This window comes from Rattus rattus, chromosome 10 (assembly GCF_011064425.1).
Source record: "Rattus rattus isolate New Zealand chromosome 10, Rrattus_CSIRO_v1, whole genome shotgun sequence".
Taxonomy (NCBI): Eukaryota; Metazoa; Chordata; class Mammalia; order Rodentia; family Muridae; genus Rattus; species Rattus rattus.
The window spans coordinates 45204709-45222338 of NC_046163.1; the positions used below are offsets into that span (position 1 = coordinate 45204709).

The following is a 17630-nucleotide window of genomic DNA, read 5'->3' on the forward strand; positions in this document are numbered from 1 at the left end:
GTTTTATCTATGTGTGCAAAACAACGAGAGAGGACTGGGAAGCCCACACTACATTTGGAGAACCTGGGAAGGTTGGGTGGTGGGCACGCTGTAGTTTGGTACCCACTGGTACCCTTGGGTACCCCTTGGCTTTCCTATCTGAAACATCACCTGAGTCTAAGCTGTCATGGAATGTTGTGGTGGTCTGGATTGTAGAGAGAGCAGATGTCTATGGCTGGAGGGCTGACCCTAGGGTGCCACTCTCTTCCATGTGCTAATGCTCAACTCCCCCCTTCTCTCCCTTCTGCCATCAGTGCAATTGAGAATGTCACCAACTGTGACTCTATAGGGTTCTCAGGAATTGGAATGCTGGACAGACTGTCACTGTTCCCTTCATCCCCAATACCTTCTCCCTGCTCCTAGGGAGATGCGTGGACAACGGAGGTGAAGCGAAATGCCACAGGACTGCTCAAGTCACTGGCCCTGATTCTGAGCTCAAAGGAACAAGAACGAGGCTGAGTCCAAGGGATTAATAAAGTAACGTGGGTAAACATGGAAGGTATTTCTGAGAAGTAATTCAGTAGGTGTATGAGCACCAAGAAGCGTGGAGACTTAGGACAGGACAAAGGTTAGAACCCCTGTGAAGTTCACCTGTGAATTGCACCCTGCTTGAGTTCTATTTTCCAGGTATTAGTGAGTGTTGGGTTTCCTCCATCATCTAGTCTTGCCTCTCGAAACAGTGACACAGACAGACGACTTAGTGGAGAACAAGTGCCTTCTGGGAATGCAATCCTAAGAAGTGTCCCACCGAGTAGAGTTGCTGTTACTCTTCTTTCACAGATGAAGAAGTGTGATCAGGGAGCTGAAGAATATGCTCCAAATGGCCAAATAAAGATGCAAACAGAGCAGTAGTACTCGAGGTCCAGCCTTGTCTTCAGCACAATACACCAGGACCATTTAGGTTGCCACAGTGAGATAAGTACATCCAAGAAGGCAATGCCAGTCGGGTTCCCAGGACCAATACAGATGTGGACATAGGAAAGCAGTTCCAGAGGTACTTGTGAGATCATACACAGAGGGATGAATGTGAACTGAGTAAAGCTGAGCTGAGAAAAATCTAGCTGCACTGAATACAGCAAGTTTGAGGTAAGCTGGAATGGAATGATTACCAGAAAACTCTTGTAGGTATCTGTGGGACCAGAGTATACTCTTGGAAAGAGAGTGTGCTCACGGTCAGCTGGGCAAGGGAAAAAATCCCTGCCTAAAAGAAAGAGGATAGCCTGTGACTCTGTCCAGAGCAAGGCCAGCCCTACCTATGCCTATGCCCAAGGGACAGCACACTGTGACTTAATAACCCATAGCTCCCGAAGCTTTCCAACCAACGCATCATTGGGGGCATTCCTATCTTAGCCTCAAGTACTTCTTATGAATAGAAAGTGCAGTTACGTGTGTGTGTGTGTGTGTGTGTGTGTGTGTGTGTGTGTGTGTGTTTCCCCAAAAACTCCCATGTTTGAATAGCTGGCCCCCAGTTGATAATGACGTTTTGGAAAGTCATAGAACTTTTGGGGCATGGAGCCTACCTGGTAAAAGTACCCTGAAGGCTGTACGTATCTCAGGTTTAGGTCTAGTGCCCTCTGTCTTCTAGTCTATGATGCTGTCTCTGTAAGTTCCCATGACCTAGGATAGAGCCACTCCTGCAGCTAATGCTTTCCCTAAGTGATAGATTATTATCTCTTCAAAACCAAAGCCAAAATAAAACCTTTCTTTTTTGTGTCATGCTGTCAGTTATTCAGTCACTTATGAAAAAAGTAAGTAATACAGAAAATTGGTGTTGGGGCTGGGGAGATGGCTCAGCGGTTAAGAGCACTGGCTGCTCTTCCAGAAGTCCTGGGTTCAATTCCGAGCAACCACATGGTGGCTCATAACCATCTGTAATGAGTTCTGATGGGGTGCCCTGGCATACAGGGGTACATGCAGATAGAACAGTAATATAGATAAAATAAATAAAAAGTCTTTAACAAAGAAAATTGATAACAATAAAAGGACATTATTTCTGTGATTAAAGCCTTTGCAACTGGCTTATGATGTGCACTGCAGGAGAACAAACTCTGAAGTGCTGTAATGGGCCACTGCAGTTGGAGCTCAGAACACATTGCAAAATGAGGTCAATCTAAACTCTGCTCATGAGCTTCAGATGGGAACAGAGACCATTGAGGACTGGGTTAGAGGTCATGCATGCTACACTCCAGAAAAGAATCTGGATTTTTTTTTTGTCCAGGTCCTGAACATTTGAGTTAAAATGGGTTAATTAGCCCAAAAACCAATGGGCTAATTTATCTGGCAGAGTAATTTTGAGACAGCAGAACATGCAGGCTACAGCATGGTTATTGTTAACTGACTTTGGCCAGATTTACAGTGAAAATCCAGACCAATAGCTGGGGGAGCAAGACTTGAAAACGTGCAATTTGATGAAGAGAGAAGTGTGAGCAAATGAAAAGTTAAAGATAAGACAAATACTGTGGACAAAGTGGTGGTAGCTGTTAAAGAGGCTGGGACAACAGAAGGGAAAGCATTTGCTTCACACTAGCATGGAGGGTAGGCTAGATGCCATGAGGCCATTCTTGGTGAAGAAAACTAATTTCAGAGACTTAGATTTCATGTAAGCAAGAGTAACAAAAGAGATCTGAACAGAGAGACCCTTTAGGCTTCCTTTAACAGGAAGGTATTTCTTCTTATTGCAGGCATTCGGCCATTCAGAGTCCACTGTAGCCATGGTTCTAGAGAGCCTGGCTGTCTATGTCTTGACCAGACACCAGAACTTGATTTCATCCATATGATGTTGAAATGGTCAGCATGCTGAACATCAGAACTACAGGGTCACGGAGGCTTATACCAAAGTTCTAGAGAAAATCCAAGAGGCCCGGCCGGGGCATCAGGGTCAGATTCCTGCAGGAAACTCCCTCATGGCCTGGCGTGAAGCTGTGAAGATGATGCCTAAGCTGGAATAGAGACCTCAGAGTGTTAGAAATACTGAGAACATCTAACAGTTACCGAGGAAAGTGCAGGACCCAGTAGATCCAGCTCAGGAAAGAGCTCCTAATGCTGAAGATGGGCAGAGGATAGCGACAGGGTTGTCTGAACTCACTGGAACACAAGCAATGCCACTGCATGCCCTGGTGTCACATGAGGTGAGAGCAAACTTGCTTTGATGACAGTTCTCCTTTCTTTACGTATATTCTTTCCCTTCATAACAGTGATGTTTACCCTTTGCTATTTTATATTAGAGGTATGTGTTTGGTGTTTGTTTGTTTGTTTTTAATAGAGGTTACAACTAAGACTTCACTTAAGACTTTGAGTTTCTGAACAGACTTTGAACTAGTCAACACTGTTGGAACTATTAAGACTGTGGGGACTCTTAAAGTTGTCCCAGTGCATTTCAAAATGCATCATGAAATGGCCACAGTCCTGTGAGGACCAGGGACAGAATACTACAGTCGGAATATGAAATGTCCCCTACAGGCTCATGTGTTTGAATGTTTGGCTCTTAGCTGGTGGTACTGTTTTTGGAACTTTTGGGATGTGTGACAGAAGTGAGTCACTAGGTGACCTTGAAGGTTATACTTGCCTCTAGCTTGGACCTATCTCTCTCTGTTTCCTGGTTGGCCGCAAGGGACGGACCACTATCACATGCCGTCACTGCTAAAGATGGAGCCATTCCTGTCACCATCTTCCCTGCCATGGTGAACTGTAATCTCTCTGAAACTGTGTGCCCAAACCAACCTTTCTTTCCCCTTAACTCTTTCATGGAGAATTCTGTATCAACAAAGAGGAAAGTAACTGAAGCAGGAGGGAATGGTTGTGGATATTACTACTGTGTGAGAGAACTAGAGGCATCTTTAGAAATCTTGTTGCTTGGCAAAAACAATGAAAAAATAGAGCACCGAGTGGCGTAGGTGTGGATTGCTGTCTATATGCAGGGGAGGGCTGGCACAAGATAAGGCAAGGCCTGTGATTGGGCAGTGAAAAAGTAAGGCGGGCACAGAGTTTTGAAGGGAGGAGGGAGAGAAGGAGGGAAAAAGAACCAAGATGGAGGCAGAGAAGGACGACCTAGATCTGGGTGGCCTTACATGGCCACAGGTTGATATGGATATTTTATAAGGGATGGATTATTACAGGACAATTTGTCTTATCTAGGTAGGCAGTTTATATCAATATTAATTGGCTCTGGGTTTATTGTGTGGACATTTTTGTGGAACTTACTGATATAAATCTGACTGATAAATTACACGCTTCTAGAGTTTTGATTTTAACGGGTTACTGGGAGTTGTGACTGTAACCACAGAGGGCAGATGCTGGGATTGTGAACAGAATTCACAGCAGGGAGTCGCCAAGAGGGTGGCTGAAGAGCCGTGGGATAGGCAGTCTCAGTATGGAACTGGCATGGCAACAACCCGCCTTGGGAACTAGATGGGTGGCGAGATCGCTGCAGGGCCCAGAAAGTAGCTGGCTGCAACGTGGGATGGAAATTGGGAACTTAGTGAGGAGGGTGGGGACGTTTTGCTGATTGAGATGAAAATAGCTCACAGATGCCAGGTGGCCCTATGGTGCCGGCGACAGAGTGGGATGGTGTATCATCATTTTTTAATATTTACTGCAGCGTTGTGACAGCTTAGGCAGCCATCTCACGCCTGTCCCCAGCACATGGGGATAGATGAGTAGTGAATGGGTAAGTAGGTGGTGCCTGACAAACATAGAAACTGATCAATGGATGGCTGCCTGCCTATCTGTATCCCATCACGGGGATCAAACCCCACCAGCCCTAACGTCCTGCTCCTTGACCTTCTCTCCAGCCTAGGTGCTTGCTCTAGGTTCTCCATATCTATTCCTGTCTGGAACTCCAGCCTTCACAGTTTCCTTCTGCCACGGGTCTTGGCAGAAGCCCATTTTGGCCGTGTGGATGCCTAGTCTTCTCTTCCTTTGGGTGTGAGTTCAACCATCTCTTCTCTAGGGAAGCCCTTTCTAGACTTCCATCATACCCCTTTCCTTTGTGCTATTCTACTGAGTGAAACTTCAGACTTACTAACAAAATAAATCTGTTCCTAAGTATCCGTCTCCTCTTCTAGCCCTTGCTCTGCATGTGGAGGGACGGTGGATGGGTATTCTGTTGAGCCTTGTGTTTCAGAACCTAGACAATGTTTGGTTTGGCACCCAGCAAACGTGTAGCAGGTACTTGCTGACTCACAGATTGAATTTGTCCTCAGTGGCACTGCATTTAAGGGAACATGGCAGTTACAACAACCAGCAACAAGATCTGCATCTGATCCAGTCTCTGCTACACGTGAGGCCCCAACAGCAAGGCAAATGCAAGACCTACTTTACGGCTGTGCTCTCTGACCTCCTGGAGCCAAGTTGTCCACAGTCTCTGAGGCTTATATCAACAGCTAGCTCTTCTTTCCCCACCGGGAAGGATTATCCTTGGGTCATTTGGGTTAGACTGGGCAGCAGCTGAATTTCTATAAGACATTTTAGTCCATTTTTTAAAATGAAGCTATCTGTAGTCACTGTGTCTTTTTCCATTCTACGTAGAAGAATGCCAGAACTCCCCTCCCCCAAGTATTGCAGTAAAATAGCAGCTATTTATTCTTTGATTTTGGTCTTTCTTAGAGGCAAGGTGGTGATTCATCTAGTTCCTCTAGCCACCTTGCTGGACTATAAGCCTAGGTCTTGAGGCAGCTTCCATTCCCTGGATTATGGCATTCTCCTTGGGAGTCCTGAGCTGTCATATGTTGCATAGCAATTTCTTCTATATTGAAACACTCCTTTCTGGAGGAAGGAAGAAGGCTCCTTACCAATCAGGAAGTAAATAACTCACAAGTCTCAGGAAGTTCCTGAAACTTAAAGGATGTGTAAGGCCTTCAGGGTTACATATACAATAAACTTCCCAAGAAGAAATTCTCCAAACAACTGAGACAGCCAGCCTGCACTTTGTGCAGAGAACTCCCAGAAAACATCTTTCATAAGTTGTCATCCATCGTGGACCCCAAAAGATTTTCTCACATCTATAATCTGACACCGATTGAAATTAACACAAGATGTGTCCTCAATTGTCTGCTTTGAAAAGAAGCCCCACAAGGAGTTCAGCATGTGGTGTTGGTGGGAGCTTGTTTACCTTTCTCATTTATCATTTTAACTATGGTCTAACTATGGTCCCTTCAAATCGTGAAGATCGGTGCTTTTGTCTAGTTTTGTTCTGTTTTTGTGATACCTGGTCTCACTAGGTAACTCAGTCTAGCCTGAACTGTGTTGTTTGTTTGGTTTTGTTGTTTTATTTTGACACATGGTCTGACTGTGCAGCTCAGGCTGGCTTGAACTCTCTGCATAGCCTAGGGTAGCCTCAAATTCAGAATTTTCTTGCTTCCACCTCCTGAGTTCTGGGATTACAGGCATGTGCCACCACAGCCAGTTTTCAGAGTTCATTTCAAACTACTAATGCAGAAACTGAGGCTCTGTCCTAAGTGTGCCTAAACTCTGAGACTCTAGAGAAAGATTTATAATTAAAATTTAAGAATAGATATGCCTGGGAGTTATCCCTGCTCCTGAAAGTAAAGACTGAACTTGGCTACTGAGTCAGAGACCATGAGAAGGTGTCAAGAAGATCTAGACTTTGGGGGAGTTGTCAGCTTAACTATAGGGAAACAAGGAGAGCAAACATAGATTTCCTCCCTAGCCCCACCGTATGTCTGCCTTAGGCTGCTTGGCATTATCCAGTGTGGAGTGTGGGATGTAGACACCAATATTTTTCTAAGTCTGCTGCTGTGAGGAGATATAAACCTAACAGACCTATTGTTCTGCCACAGATATGGTTTATGAAGTCTAATAATGAGGGGTGTATAAAACTGAAAAAAAAGTTACACTCTGCAGAGAATTGGGACTGTAGAAAAGGAAGGAGGGGGGGGGGAGAGAGAGAGAGAGAGAGAGAGAGAGAGAGAGAGAGAGAGAGAGAGAGAGAGAGAGAGAGAACATGGTGGTCCTGTTGATATTTGCAAGGTCAGTGAGCTGGCAGCCTTGAGGTTTTGATTTATGACCACATCTGTGCCTCCACCAAGATTCCTGAGATGGGGCGAGGTGACACGCACACTCTGATTAGAAAGCAGCAAGGCTAGCTCTTCCAGAAGGACAGGCAGAAAAAAGCGGATCTAGGATCGATACATACCTCATCACAGGATCAGGGAAGTAGCAGCTAAAGAAGCCTTGAGGGTGAATTGAAAGAGCACAATAAAGGGGATTTGATGGACTTCCTAACCAGGAGCCGGCGATGGCGCAGCTTTCTTTAAACCTGTGCTTTTCAAAATTGCAGACTGTGGCCCATTTGTGCATCGTAAAATCAATTCAGTGGGTTATGCCCTGTGTCTGAGGATGGAAAAAAAACGGAAGGATGGAGGCAGGGAGAGAGGGAAGAGGGCAGGAGGGAGGGAGGAAACCACTATTCACAGTGTCCAGGATAAGGGTAGCTTGAGAAAATTTAAAACATTTATATGTATCGTGCATAAACTCTGAGTTGTGAGATAAACGGTTTGTTCTATGGTGGATTATTAACGGCGAAGTTTGAAAGCCAGTGCACTAGACTGATGGCCAGGCAGCCTGGTGGCAGAATGGAGCCCTGACTTTTGTCTAATCACCTTAGTCCCTTGCAGATGACATAGGGGTGGGGTCTCAGGAGGGGATGGATACCCTTTTTGATTTGGCCTTTGTGGAAAATGCTAGGTAAGCACTTATAGGGGAGAGAGGGGGCAGAGGTCCATGTGCACCCCGCTTTCTTCATTCACTAAAAGGTAAAATGGAGATTATAGGTGAGAGAGAAGAGCCCTCATGGGCTACTGCATTGGACAGGGGTTTGCATTTCACTGTTTACTTGTGAAGCCTGGGAAACTGTCTCCCTGGAAGACACAAACTTTATCTGCAGGCTTTCTCCCCAGGGAGCACCGTTCTTAGTGGCTGCCTTTGCATCTAAGGTGCTTGAAGCCCAGGTTGACCTCAGTTAGAAATGGAGGTTTCCGTGTCTGTCTATTGTCTACCTCCCCTTGTCAGGTTCTTACATCACACGAGAAGTGATTTGGTGAGTCTTAAAATGTGAAGACGTCCTTCCAGGACGACAGCACACGTCACATCAATTACAACTGCTGTGTTAATAGTGGTCATTTGGGCCCTGAGCTGAAGCACTGTCCTTGTCTTATAGGAAAGTCTGCTAGGGTGGTATCTAGGGCTGTACTAGGTAGATTGATGGTGCCTTCTCCCACAAAGGTGTATCTTCCTGAGCCTGAAAAATGCATTTCTTAAAAATAAAAGACCGAGGTTGGGGATTTAGCTCAGCGGTAGAGCGCTTGCCTAGCGAGCGCAAGGCCCTGGGTTCAGTCCCCAGCTCCGAAAAAAAAAAAAAAAGACCATGGTGATTTAAGTAAATGAAATAGACTAAGATGAAAAGCACCCAGATTAGGTTTATACTCAAAGCCAATGGTAAGTGTCCTTGGAGACAAAGAGGAGGTGAAGATTGGATGATGCTACCACAAGGCAAGAATGGCCAGAGTCAACCAAGGGAGGGGTGCTCTAAAGTCTCAGAGGGTGCAAGGCTCAAAGTGACCCTTATGTCAGACTTCTGGCCCGCCAGGCTCTGAGACAGCACATTTATGAGTGTTTAGCCATACATGTTGCTATGATTTGTTCAAAATCCTAGAAAACAAATACAACAACTAAGGGTTTGTTGAGCTGGGCGTGGTGGTGCATTCCTGTAATCTCAGCATTTGTGAGTCTGGAGCAGGAGGACAGCAAGCTGGAGGCCACTCTGGGGTACATAGCAAGGCTCTATTTTGACAGACAAGCAATGAAAAGTATGTCAGCAAGCTATTTGTGGTGTGTCGGTTTTAAAAAGACTCACCAGCTAAAGCAAGAAAGCAAGAGGGACCTCATCTCAGGGAGGACCGTTCATTATGGAGACTCAGAGGAACTGAGGTCTCAGGGAGGATGTTCGGTATTGGGACCCAGAGCCAGAAGCAATGCTCTACTGCTGAGCACCCAACATTTGCCTACAGCAGACTCAGAGACTTGTGATGCCCTCACCGGTGTGTGTGTGCAAGTCTCCTTAGAGAAAAACGTATTGACATTGTGAATTACTGAAAGAGATCCTTCTTTGGAAGAAAAGTGAACTAGACCACACCATTTCTCAAATATCAAGTGTGTTCATATATGCTGCATTGTCTATTCTCAGCCACCAAGAAGCATTGCTATTCCTGATTGTGACTTATATAGCAAATCCTCATAGCTAAGAGTAGAGCTGACCTCAGTTTTGGTTCCAACAACATTTTGGTTCTTTCTATAGTGCCATCTTGCCTCCTACAATGGCTCCTCCCTGCCTCCATGACTTAAAAAAATAAATTTGTTGAGAAAGAATTTGTGTACAAATTGCTTATACTTGAAATGCACACACTGGTGTGGTGAGTTTGGCATAAGCTTCCATTGGGGAGACCATGACCGCCGTCAAGGTTTGTCTTAGCAACTCTCCCAAACTGCTCTAGCACTCCCTTTTGCAAGCCCTCCGTCTACCCCTCCCTGCCCTGTGTTCTTCAGGAAACCACTGACCCGCTCTCTGTCACTAGAGAGGTGAGTTCAAATTTCTACAATTTTATAAGAGTAGAATCGTGGGGCGTGCACTCGAGTTTGTCTGACTGCGTTCGCTCAGCATGGTCGCTTGGAGACCCAACGGCGACTGTGTGGGTTTATGCCTCACGCCCTCTTATTGCTGTCTAACATTCTTGTGTATGAGCACACCAGTGTGACTCTTCACTGTAGACACTTGGACTGTTTCTAACGTCTGGGCTCTTAGGGAAAAGCTACCACCACCATCGGTGTACAATTCCTTACATGAGACTCAGCCATCGTTTCTCAGTTCATACCTAGAATGTCTGGGTCATACAGGGAGAGAAGTATCTCTAGGCAAGCATAGGTGAGTTTTGTAACAAATGACAGTGCATGAAAGGGATGAACTCTGCACTTCCGCCTAAGATAGTTTCTGCTGCTGCGTCTTCATGGGCAGCTGGGACAGTTGGGTTTCTGTTTGCTTTGTTTTTGTTCTTTGGGTTTTGTTTGTTTTGTTTTTCATTTCAGATACTCCTGTAGGCATGCGATGGTTACCCAATGACTAAGGGGTTTTGAGCATAATTTCACGTGCTTACAGATGGTATGTATATCATGTTCGGGGAAGCACGTTTTCAAATCTTTTGTCCATTTTTAGGTTGAATTTTGAGAGCCAAAATACATTTATTGAGTTTTGAGGGTTTAAAGAACTGTATTCTAGACATAAATACTTTATCAGATATGTAACCTGCAGATGTTTTCTCCTAGTCAGGGGGTTGTCTTTTCAGTCAGTGGGGTGCCTGCTGTGTAAGTGTGAGAAGCCAAGTTAGATCCCCAGAACTCACGTAGAAAGCCAGGCACTGTGCATGTGTTCATAACTCCAGTACTGGAGGCATAGGAGGAGGATCCCTGGAACTCACACAACAGCCAGCCCAGCGCTAGTCAGTGAACCTAAAGCCAGTAGAGCCTGTCTCAGTAACAAAGTCCATGGAGCCTCAGGGATGACAGTTGAGGTTGACCTCTGACCTTTACACACAGGTGCACACTTATACCCACACATGATCATGCCTCGAGTGCGCACATACACACAACAACAACAACGACAATAGCCCCGCAGGGATAGAATTCCTCAGGGTTGGTTTAGGCTTATTCCATGCAGTGCGGTGGGCTTGCCTCTTGAAAAGCCTGTGCGTACAGTGTAAGACAGTAAGAGCTCACACTGAAGACTTTGTGGAGGCATGGCAGGAAGAAATAGCCCACGAGGTGTCATCCTGTGTGTGCCTTCTTGGAAGACTTCTGAAAGGTTGCTGATAAGGGATCTGCTTGCAGGAAGTTGTAAGTAGTAGACATGAGAGAGGCATCAAAAGAGAAGCAGTGGGATTGGACAGCCATCACTGAGATCCAGAGGAAGTCTCTGTGTGGACCATGTCTGACGGTTACTCGGGTTATGCCTCTTCTATCTTGGGCTCCTTCTAGTTTTATGTGGGAAGCAGGGCTGGCTGCTTCAGGACGAAGGGTCTCACACAGGCATTATTTCAGTATTAGCAAGGGCTGTTGTCCTGTGATTGGCTAACCTGACAGAGGCAGCGCTGGCCCCTCCCCCTCACCTCAGAGGCTCCCCTTACTTTGTGTGTACTTGCTCTTTGCAGTCCTCAGCCAGTGATCTGAGAAGCCCAACCACATCAGGGGGCAGTAAAGAAAACACATGTTCTCCAGGGCAGCGTTTATATACATCTGACTTCATTCATCCAGCCTACCGTTAGCTGGACAGCTCATCCTGTTTGAGCATATATTTTCTGGTGCACGTTTTACTCACTTTTGTTTGGATATATCAAGCGCAAGCTGGCTGTGTCAGAGGAGAGCCAATTCATTTAACTTTAGTAGACAGAGTGTAAAAGCCCTGGATGACTGATCCTGCCAGCTCCCAGCAAGGCAGGGGAGCTCTGATTCATTCACACCTTCCTTACCATTGTCACCAGAGACTTTCATTTTAGATATTCTGATGAGCATGATGTAGAGGTAAATCGTGGTTTAATTTAATTCTGTTGGCTTTTTTTTTTTTTAACCACAGTTTAACTATGGCCAGAACAATCTGTTAGCATATGCGTAGCCCAGTAACTGACTTAATTTAATAACTACCCTATATGCCCACACATTCTATAAATGCTAATTAGGTTAATTTTGTTTGAATTTTCTATATTCTTCGAGATTTATTTATCTCACTCGATCATCTAACAAGATAGATTTTAAAAACATTTGAATAAGATTTTGAAGTTTAAGTTTTTCACTTGTCAGTTTCTTAAGCTAATGAATTCATTTTGTGTGTATGAGTGTATTATGTGTGCTCATAGAGGCCAGAAGAGGCTGTGTGTCCTCCAGGACTGGGGTTACAGAGCTTCGTGAGATGTTTTCTGGAGGCTGAACCCTGGTCCTCTGGAAAAACACCCAGTGCTTTTAACTGCAGAGCCATCCCTCCAGCCCGGGATTTTATTTTCTGTTTTTACTTTCTGTATTTCAAGGCTATCTTGTTAGGCCGTAGGTATTTCAAGTGATTATGTTTGCCTGGTGAATTGAACCTTCAATAGCTATGAAATTTCCTCCCCTCCCCCTTTTTTTCCCCTAGCATGCTTTCCCTAAACTCTGACTTGTCTGATATCAATGGGTTTCCCTGGCACCTTCTCTGTCTGTGTCTACACTCCTGGCAGCTTCTGCTTACCACCCAGAGATGCCTGCAATATTTCCTGTCCTAATTTTTCTCTTTCTAATGCAACCTTGAAACTCTTTTGATTGAATTGTTGAGTCTTTATTATTTCTCTTTGAAATTCTGTGTGTGTGTGTGTGTGTGTGTGTGTGTGTGTACGTGTGTGTGTGTGTGTGTACAAAGTATAGCATATAGTCTAGGCGTAAAGAAACTAGCATACTCCATTCTTTTTGGTGGTAGTGGGCACGTAATTCGTGGCATTCAGCAGCCCTGTTTTGCTAAACCCTAACGTGGCCCACATGAAGAAATTGCACAGAAAGATAATCTTAGAAGTTCTGAACAACTGCCCACTTAGTGACAATATGACAATATAAGCTGACAATCACGAGACCTTTTCCTGACACCCAGTCCAGCTGTTGGGGTTCCTTTAGCCTGAAAGTCATCCCTAATCTTCTAACTCTTCCAGCTCAGATGTCAGACACCGCTAAGCAAGGGCAAGCTCACGCTATTGTGCCTCTGCAGGTGCCTGATTATCAACATAATTCGTTGCCGTTTTATGTCACTGATTTCTGAACGATCAGTAAAATGCAAGTTTTCTCCTGTTAGCTTTTGTGTATCCTTATGTTACAAACAGCATGCAGGCTTTTAAAAGAGAGAGCCTGATAACTTTGCTCTTTTAATTGGAATATTTGATTTATTCTAATTTCATGCAATTATGTATCCATTTAGCCACATTTTACTTTCCTGCTTATTTGCTGTACTTTTTCTGTATTTTTTCCGTTCTTTCTTCTTTCTCCTTCTCCCGGCCTTGCTGACTACATGTGACACTCACAGTCTCCCCTGTTAGCTGTACACTAGTTCTGGGTTCTTTTGCAGCACCTTCCTGCAGTTCACTGCCAACCACAACGCGTTCTAGACTTCCTACCCTAATGTCTAGCTTCAGGCCATCATTCAGATAATGATCATTAGGTTGACAAGGAAGAAAGACACAGACAAGGGCTGACCTGGGACTGGCTGCCCAGTATACACAGTTCCCAGTCTACTGAGTTTTTGAAGGGATCCTATTTTCAAAGAAACTACAGACTTTGGGATGGTGTGTGCTCCGATTTTCCATGTGCAAGACACAACCCCTTCAGGGAAATTCCACTCTGTGTGTGGCAGTTGGAGACTATGAACAAAGGCCAAGGGGAGTGGCAGGTAAGCGCACTCCTCTCAAGAGACGTGCCCTGGTTAGACTAGATTTCCTCAGTTCTGGAGCAGCCATGTTTACCAGTAACAGGACAACTACACCTTCCTTTCCTTTCAGAGGATGGGAACTTCCCTACCTATCATTCTGGTGAGCCCGTGAGCTGCTACATTCAGGCCTGAGACAGCAAAAGTGTTCTGTGTGGGCAGGAAGGTTGGTGTGGGTAAACTGCTTGGAGGAGCACACCGTGGCCAAGACTGCTGTGTATTGAAAAACTCGCTTCCCCTTTTCCTAGGCCCAGGAACCCAGGACCTATCATCCTTTGCAAAGAAGTAGGACCCTGCTGAGCTCCAGTTGGTGGACTATGAACACAAGGGAAGTGGCCTTTTTCATACAAACTTGTCAACCCACATCATCCTAAATCATCAGTTCTCTTATTGGAACAGAAATGACTTGTCATAGAGGACTGAGGACTCTTCTGGAAAATGTTTTTCCTTTTCTCCTATTGGCATCCTGCCACTTTCTGTAGGGAGTGTCTCTACCCCTTGGAAATCAACACCTCCATTTTGGATGCAAAATAATTTTAGTACCAGGGCCTGGCCCTTGGTCCTCGTTCCTTTTCAATCTCTCTTCTACTTTCTGCCACCTCAACCTCTCATCCAGCCCTGGTCCTGGTAAATCGAGCACACCCTGTAGGTGGACCTGCCAAATTCCCACTTCCAAGCCAGCGGCAGCACCTCCCAGAAGCCTTTGGTCTTCCCCTGGTGCTTGTCACCCCTCCCCCACGCCACCACACATTCTGGAGACAAACAATGACTAGCCCTCGCCACCACACCTCAGTCCACCATCACGGAGAACAGAGCGCCCAGGGTCATGCTGATTGGCATGTATGATTCTCCCAAGTGGCCCACTTACTGGCTTGGGGAGGGACTCCGGAGGTAGTGGGCCTGTACGGCTCTCACATCGGCTTCATCCTCTTCGTTTGGAACTACCTGCTCCTCCTCTGTGTCTCCACCGGTAGCCATGACAGCCTGTCAGCCTCTGTCTGCCTGGCAGGAAAAGGTTGTTTAGGGACTCGGTTTCCATAGGCTTTGTAGGGGGGAGGGGAGATGTGTCACCAATGTCACCTTGGTGGACTGAGAATAGGGAGGGTACAGCATTTTTGTATCCAGATGGGTAAAGGACCCATAGGGAAACCACTAAGATGGAGCCCAGTTGTTATTAGTAGGACACCATGAGGTGACACAATCTGCAAGAAGTGACATCTTGACTCCTTCAGTGGGTATGAACAGGGAAGCAGAGAGGAAAAGCAAAGTCCATTTTAACTGTAGTGGGGAGGTTTGTGAAAGGCGGTGGATTCCTCCGACTAAAAGGGACACTTGAAGTCACCCTTCCAACTACACTCATGCACACACCTTTTATCTTACTGGAAAGGACAATGGGTCCCCTTCGGTGATATTTATTGACTTTTTGTCAATCAGGGCCTTGGGCTGAGGAGCCACCCATAGCCTGTTAAGGCACTAGAAGTCCCTGAGAGCTAGTCCCAGCTGTGGCCTGACATTCAGGGAAGACTGCCACCCTCTTGAGTCTAAGTCCCAGCTCACCACAGAAGACTTGAGGGAATGAACACTCACCTTGGGCTGGTGTGTCTTCACCAAGGGCCAAGGACCCCAGGAAAATGACCAGAAGTTCGGGTTAGAGAGGGACCAAGCTTTCTCCTTTCTGGTGTGCTTCTTCTCTGAGGGACAGCTGTTAACAAGAAACCTTAGCCAGTCTCTAAATTTAGCCTCTGGCCCCATAGGGTGGCAGCTCTTTGGGAGGAAGGAATGCAAGCTTCACTTAACCCTTTCCCTTCTGGCTGGTTCTCAGACGCTGAGGTTTAGCAATGGGTTTAGAATAGGCTCACGCTGTGGACCGAAGGACCTGAGGAAGCCATCTCCTCCCGCAGGAAGCTGCCCGTTCAAAGCACTTTCTGAAAATAATTTAAATTAGCACATTTGTAACAAACGTAACTTTACCTCATAGTCTCTTGGAGAAGCCTAGGAAAGGAAAATACCAGTTATACAGAACAGGCTGGCCCTCAGCCAGGTGTGGGGAGAGCACCATGTCTTGATTAAAGAGAAGTCATAGCTTTCAACCAGCCTGACATTTTTAACAGAAATGTCTGAGGACCATACAGTGGGCGAGCTGCCCCTCCCCTTCCTATCTCTGCCTTACCTTTCAGGTAACGGCCCTGCCCTGGTAACGGCCAGTGGCAACTAGGGAGTAATATAAAAATTCGGAAGACTTGATAAACTCCCAAGAACTCATGAGCCACCCTGTGGTGGAACTCATGACAATTCTGCCACTGTCCCTGCAGTCCTCAGTTACCCAGTTTCCCCTCTCATCCTCGATGTCCTGAGAGGTCGTGTACCCTTCCATCTACCTGCCTCCATGTTTCCGGTGGCTCCCACCCTCTCCACACTGTGACCCCCCCCAAATCCACACATCTTTCCATCTGTCTCCACATTTGTAAATATTTATTAGTTACCTCCTATGCACCAGGCACTGTACCTGACCAAGTTAGTCAGACTCATAGCTCAAAGTATCCTGTCTTCCTAGCTGGATGGAACCGTGCCCAGAGTAGTAGCATCAGAGATTGGCTGAATGAATGAATGAGCTCATGGTTTATTAGGAGGCATGAGACGGAGACTAAATATAGCTGAAGTATAAGAGGAAGTGGAGTTCCTGCCCCGGAAGAAGCTCAGAGTGCTGCACTGAATCACGGGAAGGAGCAAGTTCTGAGCTGCGAAGCTAGGGAGGTTTCATGGGGGAGATGATGTATGAGCCGGCCTTTAAAGTTGTTGGATGAAATAGAGCCGGTATAATAGTGGGGAGGGGCCTCAGAGAGCACAGCACACAGTTCTGCAGCAGGAGAGAATGAGCTGTAGCGAGATGTCCAAGAACGGTCAGAGCAGAGGTTACATACTCCAGAATAAAAGGGAGGGGACATCGAAGAGTGAATCCTACCACACCTTAGCAGACAATCTGTAAGGAGTAGATAGATGTTTGTCCATTTCCTAAGGTCTACAGAGTCAGCCATAGGGCCGGATTAGAGACCCCGCATCAGAGGATCTGTCTTGAGAAATATAATCTGACAATGGCGTCCAGAAATGTTGGAACCTGAAAATTATCATACATAGTAAGGGAATGCTATGCCGTGACTAAGCAAAGGGTGATAAATGGAAAGCAATAACTTCATAAGCTGGCTAAGCTCGGTAGCCAGAAACGGTCACTGCAGGTAATTTCCACAGGGAATTTGTAATACAAGATGGCACCCAGGAAAGCATTTATTGTAATCACTTTATCAAAAGTGAGTTTCTCAAGATCACAAAGACCCTCTAGAAACCAGGGACCCAAGACCAATAACTTTGTAGAAATATGAACAAACTTGGAAGAGGTAACACCCGGTGTGATAATTATTTATTAGCCGTTAAACAGAACTCGGTACTGCCAAATGTATGAATGCAAAAAGCTCTAGGGTATTTTACTAAGTGAAAAATATTTAAACGGCATAATATCATTTGTACATACTCTATAATGTAGAGAGTATCTGTGGCAGAGCCTGGTCAGGTAGCTCTCCTGGAGAGCTATTTCCTACTGATTTCCTTGGCTGTTCTGGAACTCAGGCTGGCCTCAAACAGAGATCTGCCTGCCTCTGCCTCCCGAGTGCTGTGGTAAAAGGTGCTATGGTTCATCTCTCACATCTGAAGGAAACAAACATCTCAATTGTGTGGGGACTGTGAGACTTCAGGACTTCCAGGGTGTAAGACTTTGGTGTTAAATAATTGAGACAGGAGAGCTAAGACATACTACCGTCTTGGTTTCTTGTGCATTTGCTACTTTCCCAGGCATAGTACCAGCTCTGAACGCAGGAACTTCCTGTGCCCTCCACCACCACATTTCTGTCCCAGTGTGGGTGTCAGAGAGGAAAGGCAGAGAAAGAAACAATGCTGGGTCCTGATGTGCCTCGGCAAATGTGGGCAACGCCCTGCTTTTACTAGCTTTTGCTTCTGAGATTGCTCCCTTTTTATTACAAGGCAACAACATCCCTTCAGTTATGACAGGCCCACACCTTCAGGACTTTGCACTCCTACT

The 17630-nt window shown here is 45.8% G+C and overlaps 1 protein-coding gene across 1 annotated transcript in view; it reads right to left on the reverse strand.

Annotated features, from left to right (window-relative positions):
* The window catches only part of Dusp27 (dual specificity phosphatase 27, atypical), a 29124-nt gene extending 13519 nt beyond the window's left edge, over positions 1-15605 (reverse strand). The window contains exons 1-2 of the mRNA XM_032915632.1: positions 15128-15605; positions 14409-14542 (exon numbers count right to left, since the gene is read on the reverse strand). Coding sequence (XP_032771523.1) covers positions 14409-14518 — 110 coding nt within the window. The 5' untranslated portion in view covers positions 14519-14542; positions 15128-15605. The remainder of the gene's footprint in view (positions 1-14408; positions 14543-15127) is intronic.
* Between the last annotated feature and the right edge of the window lie 2025 nt (positions 15606-17630).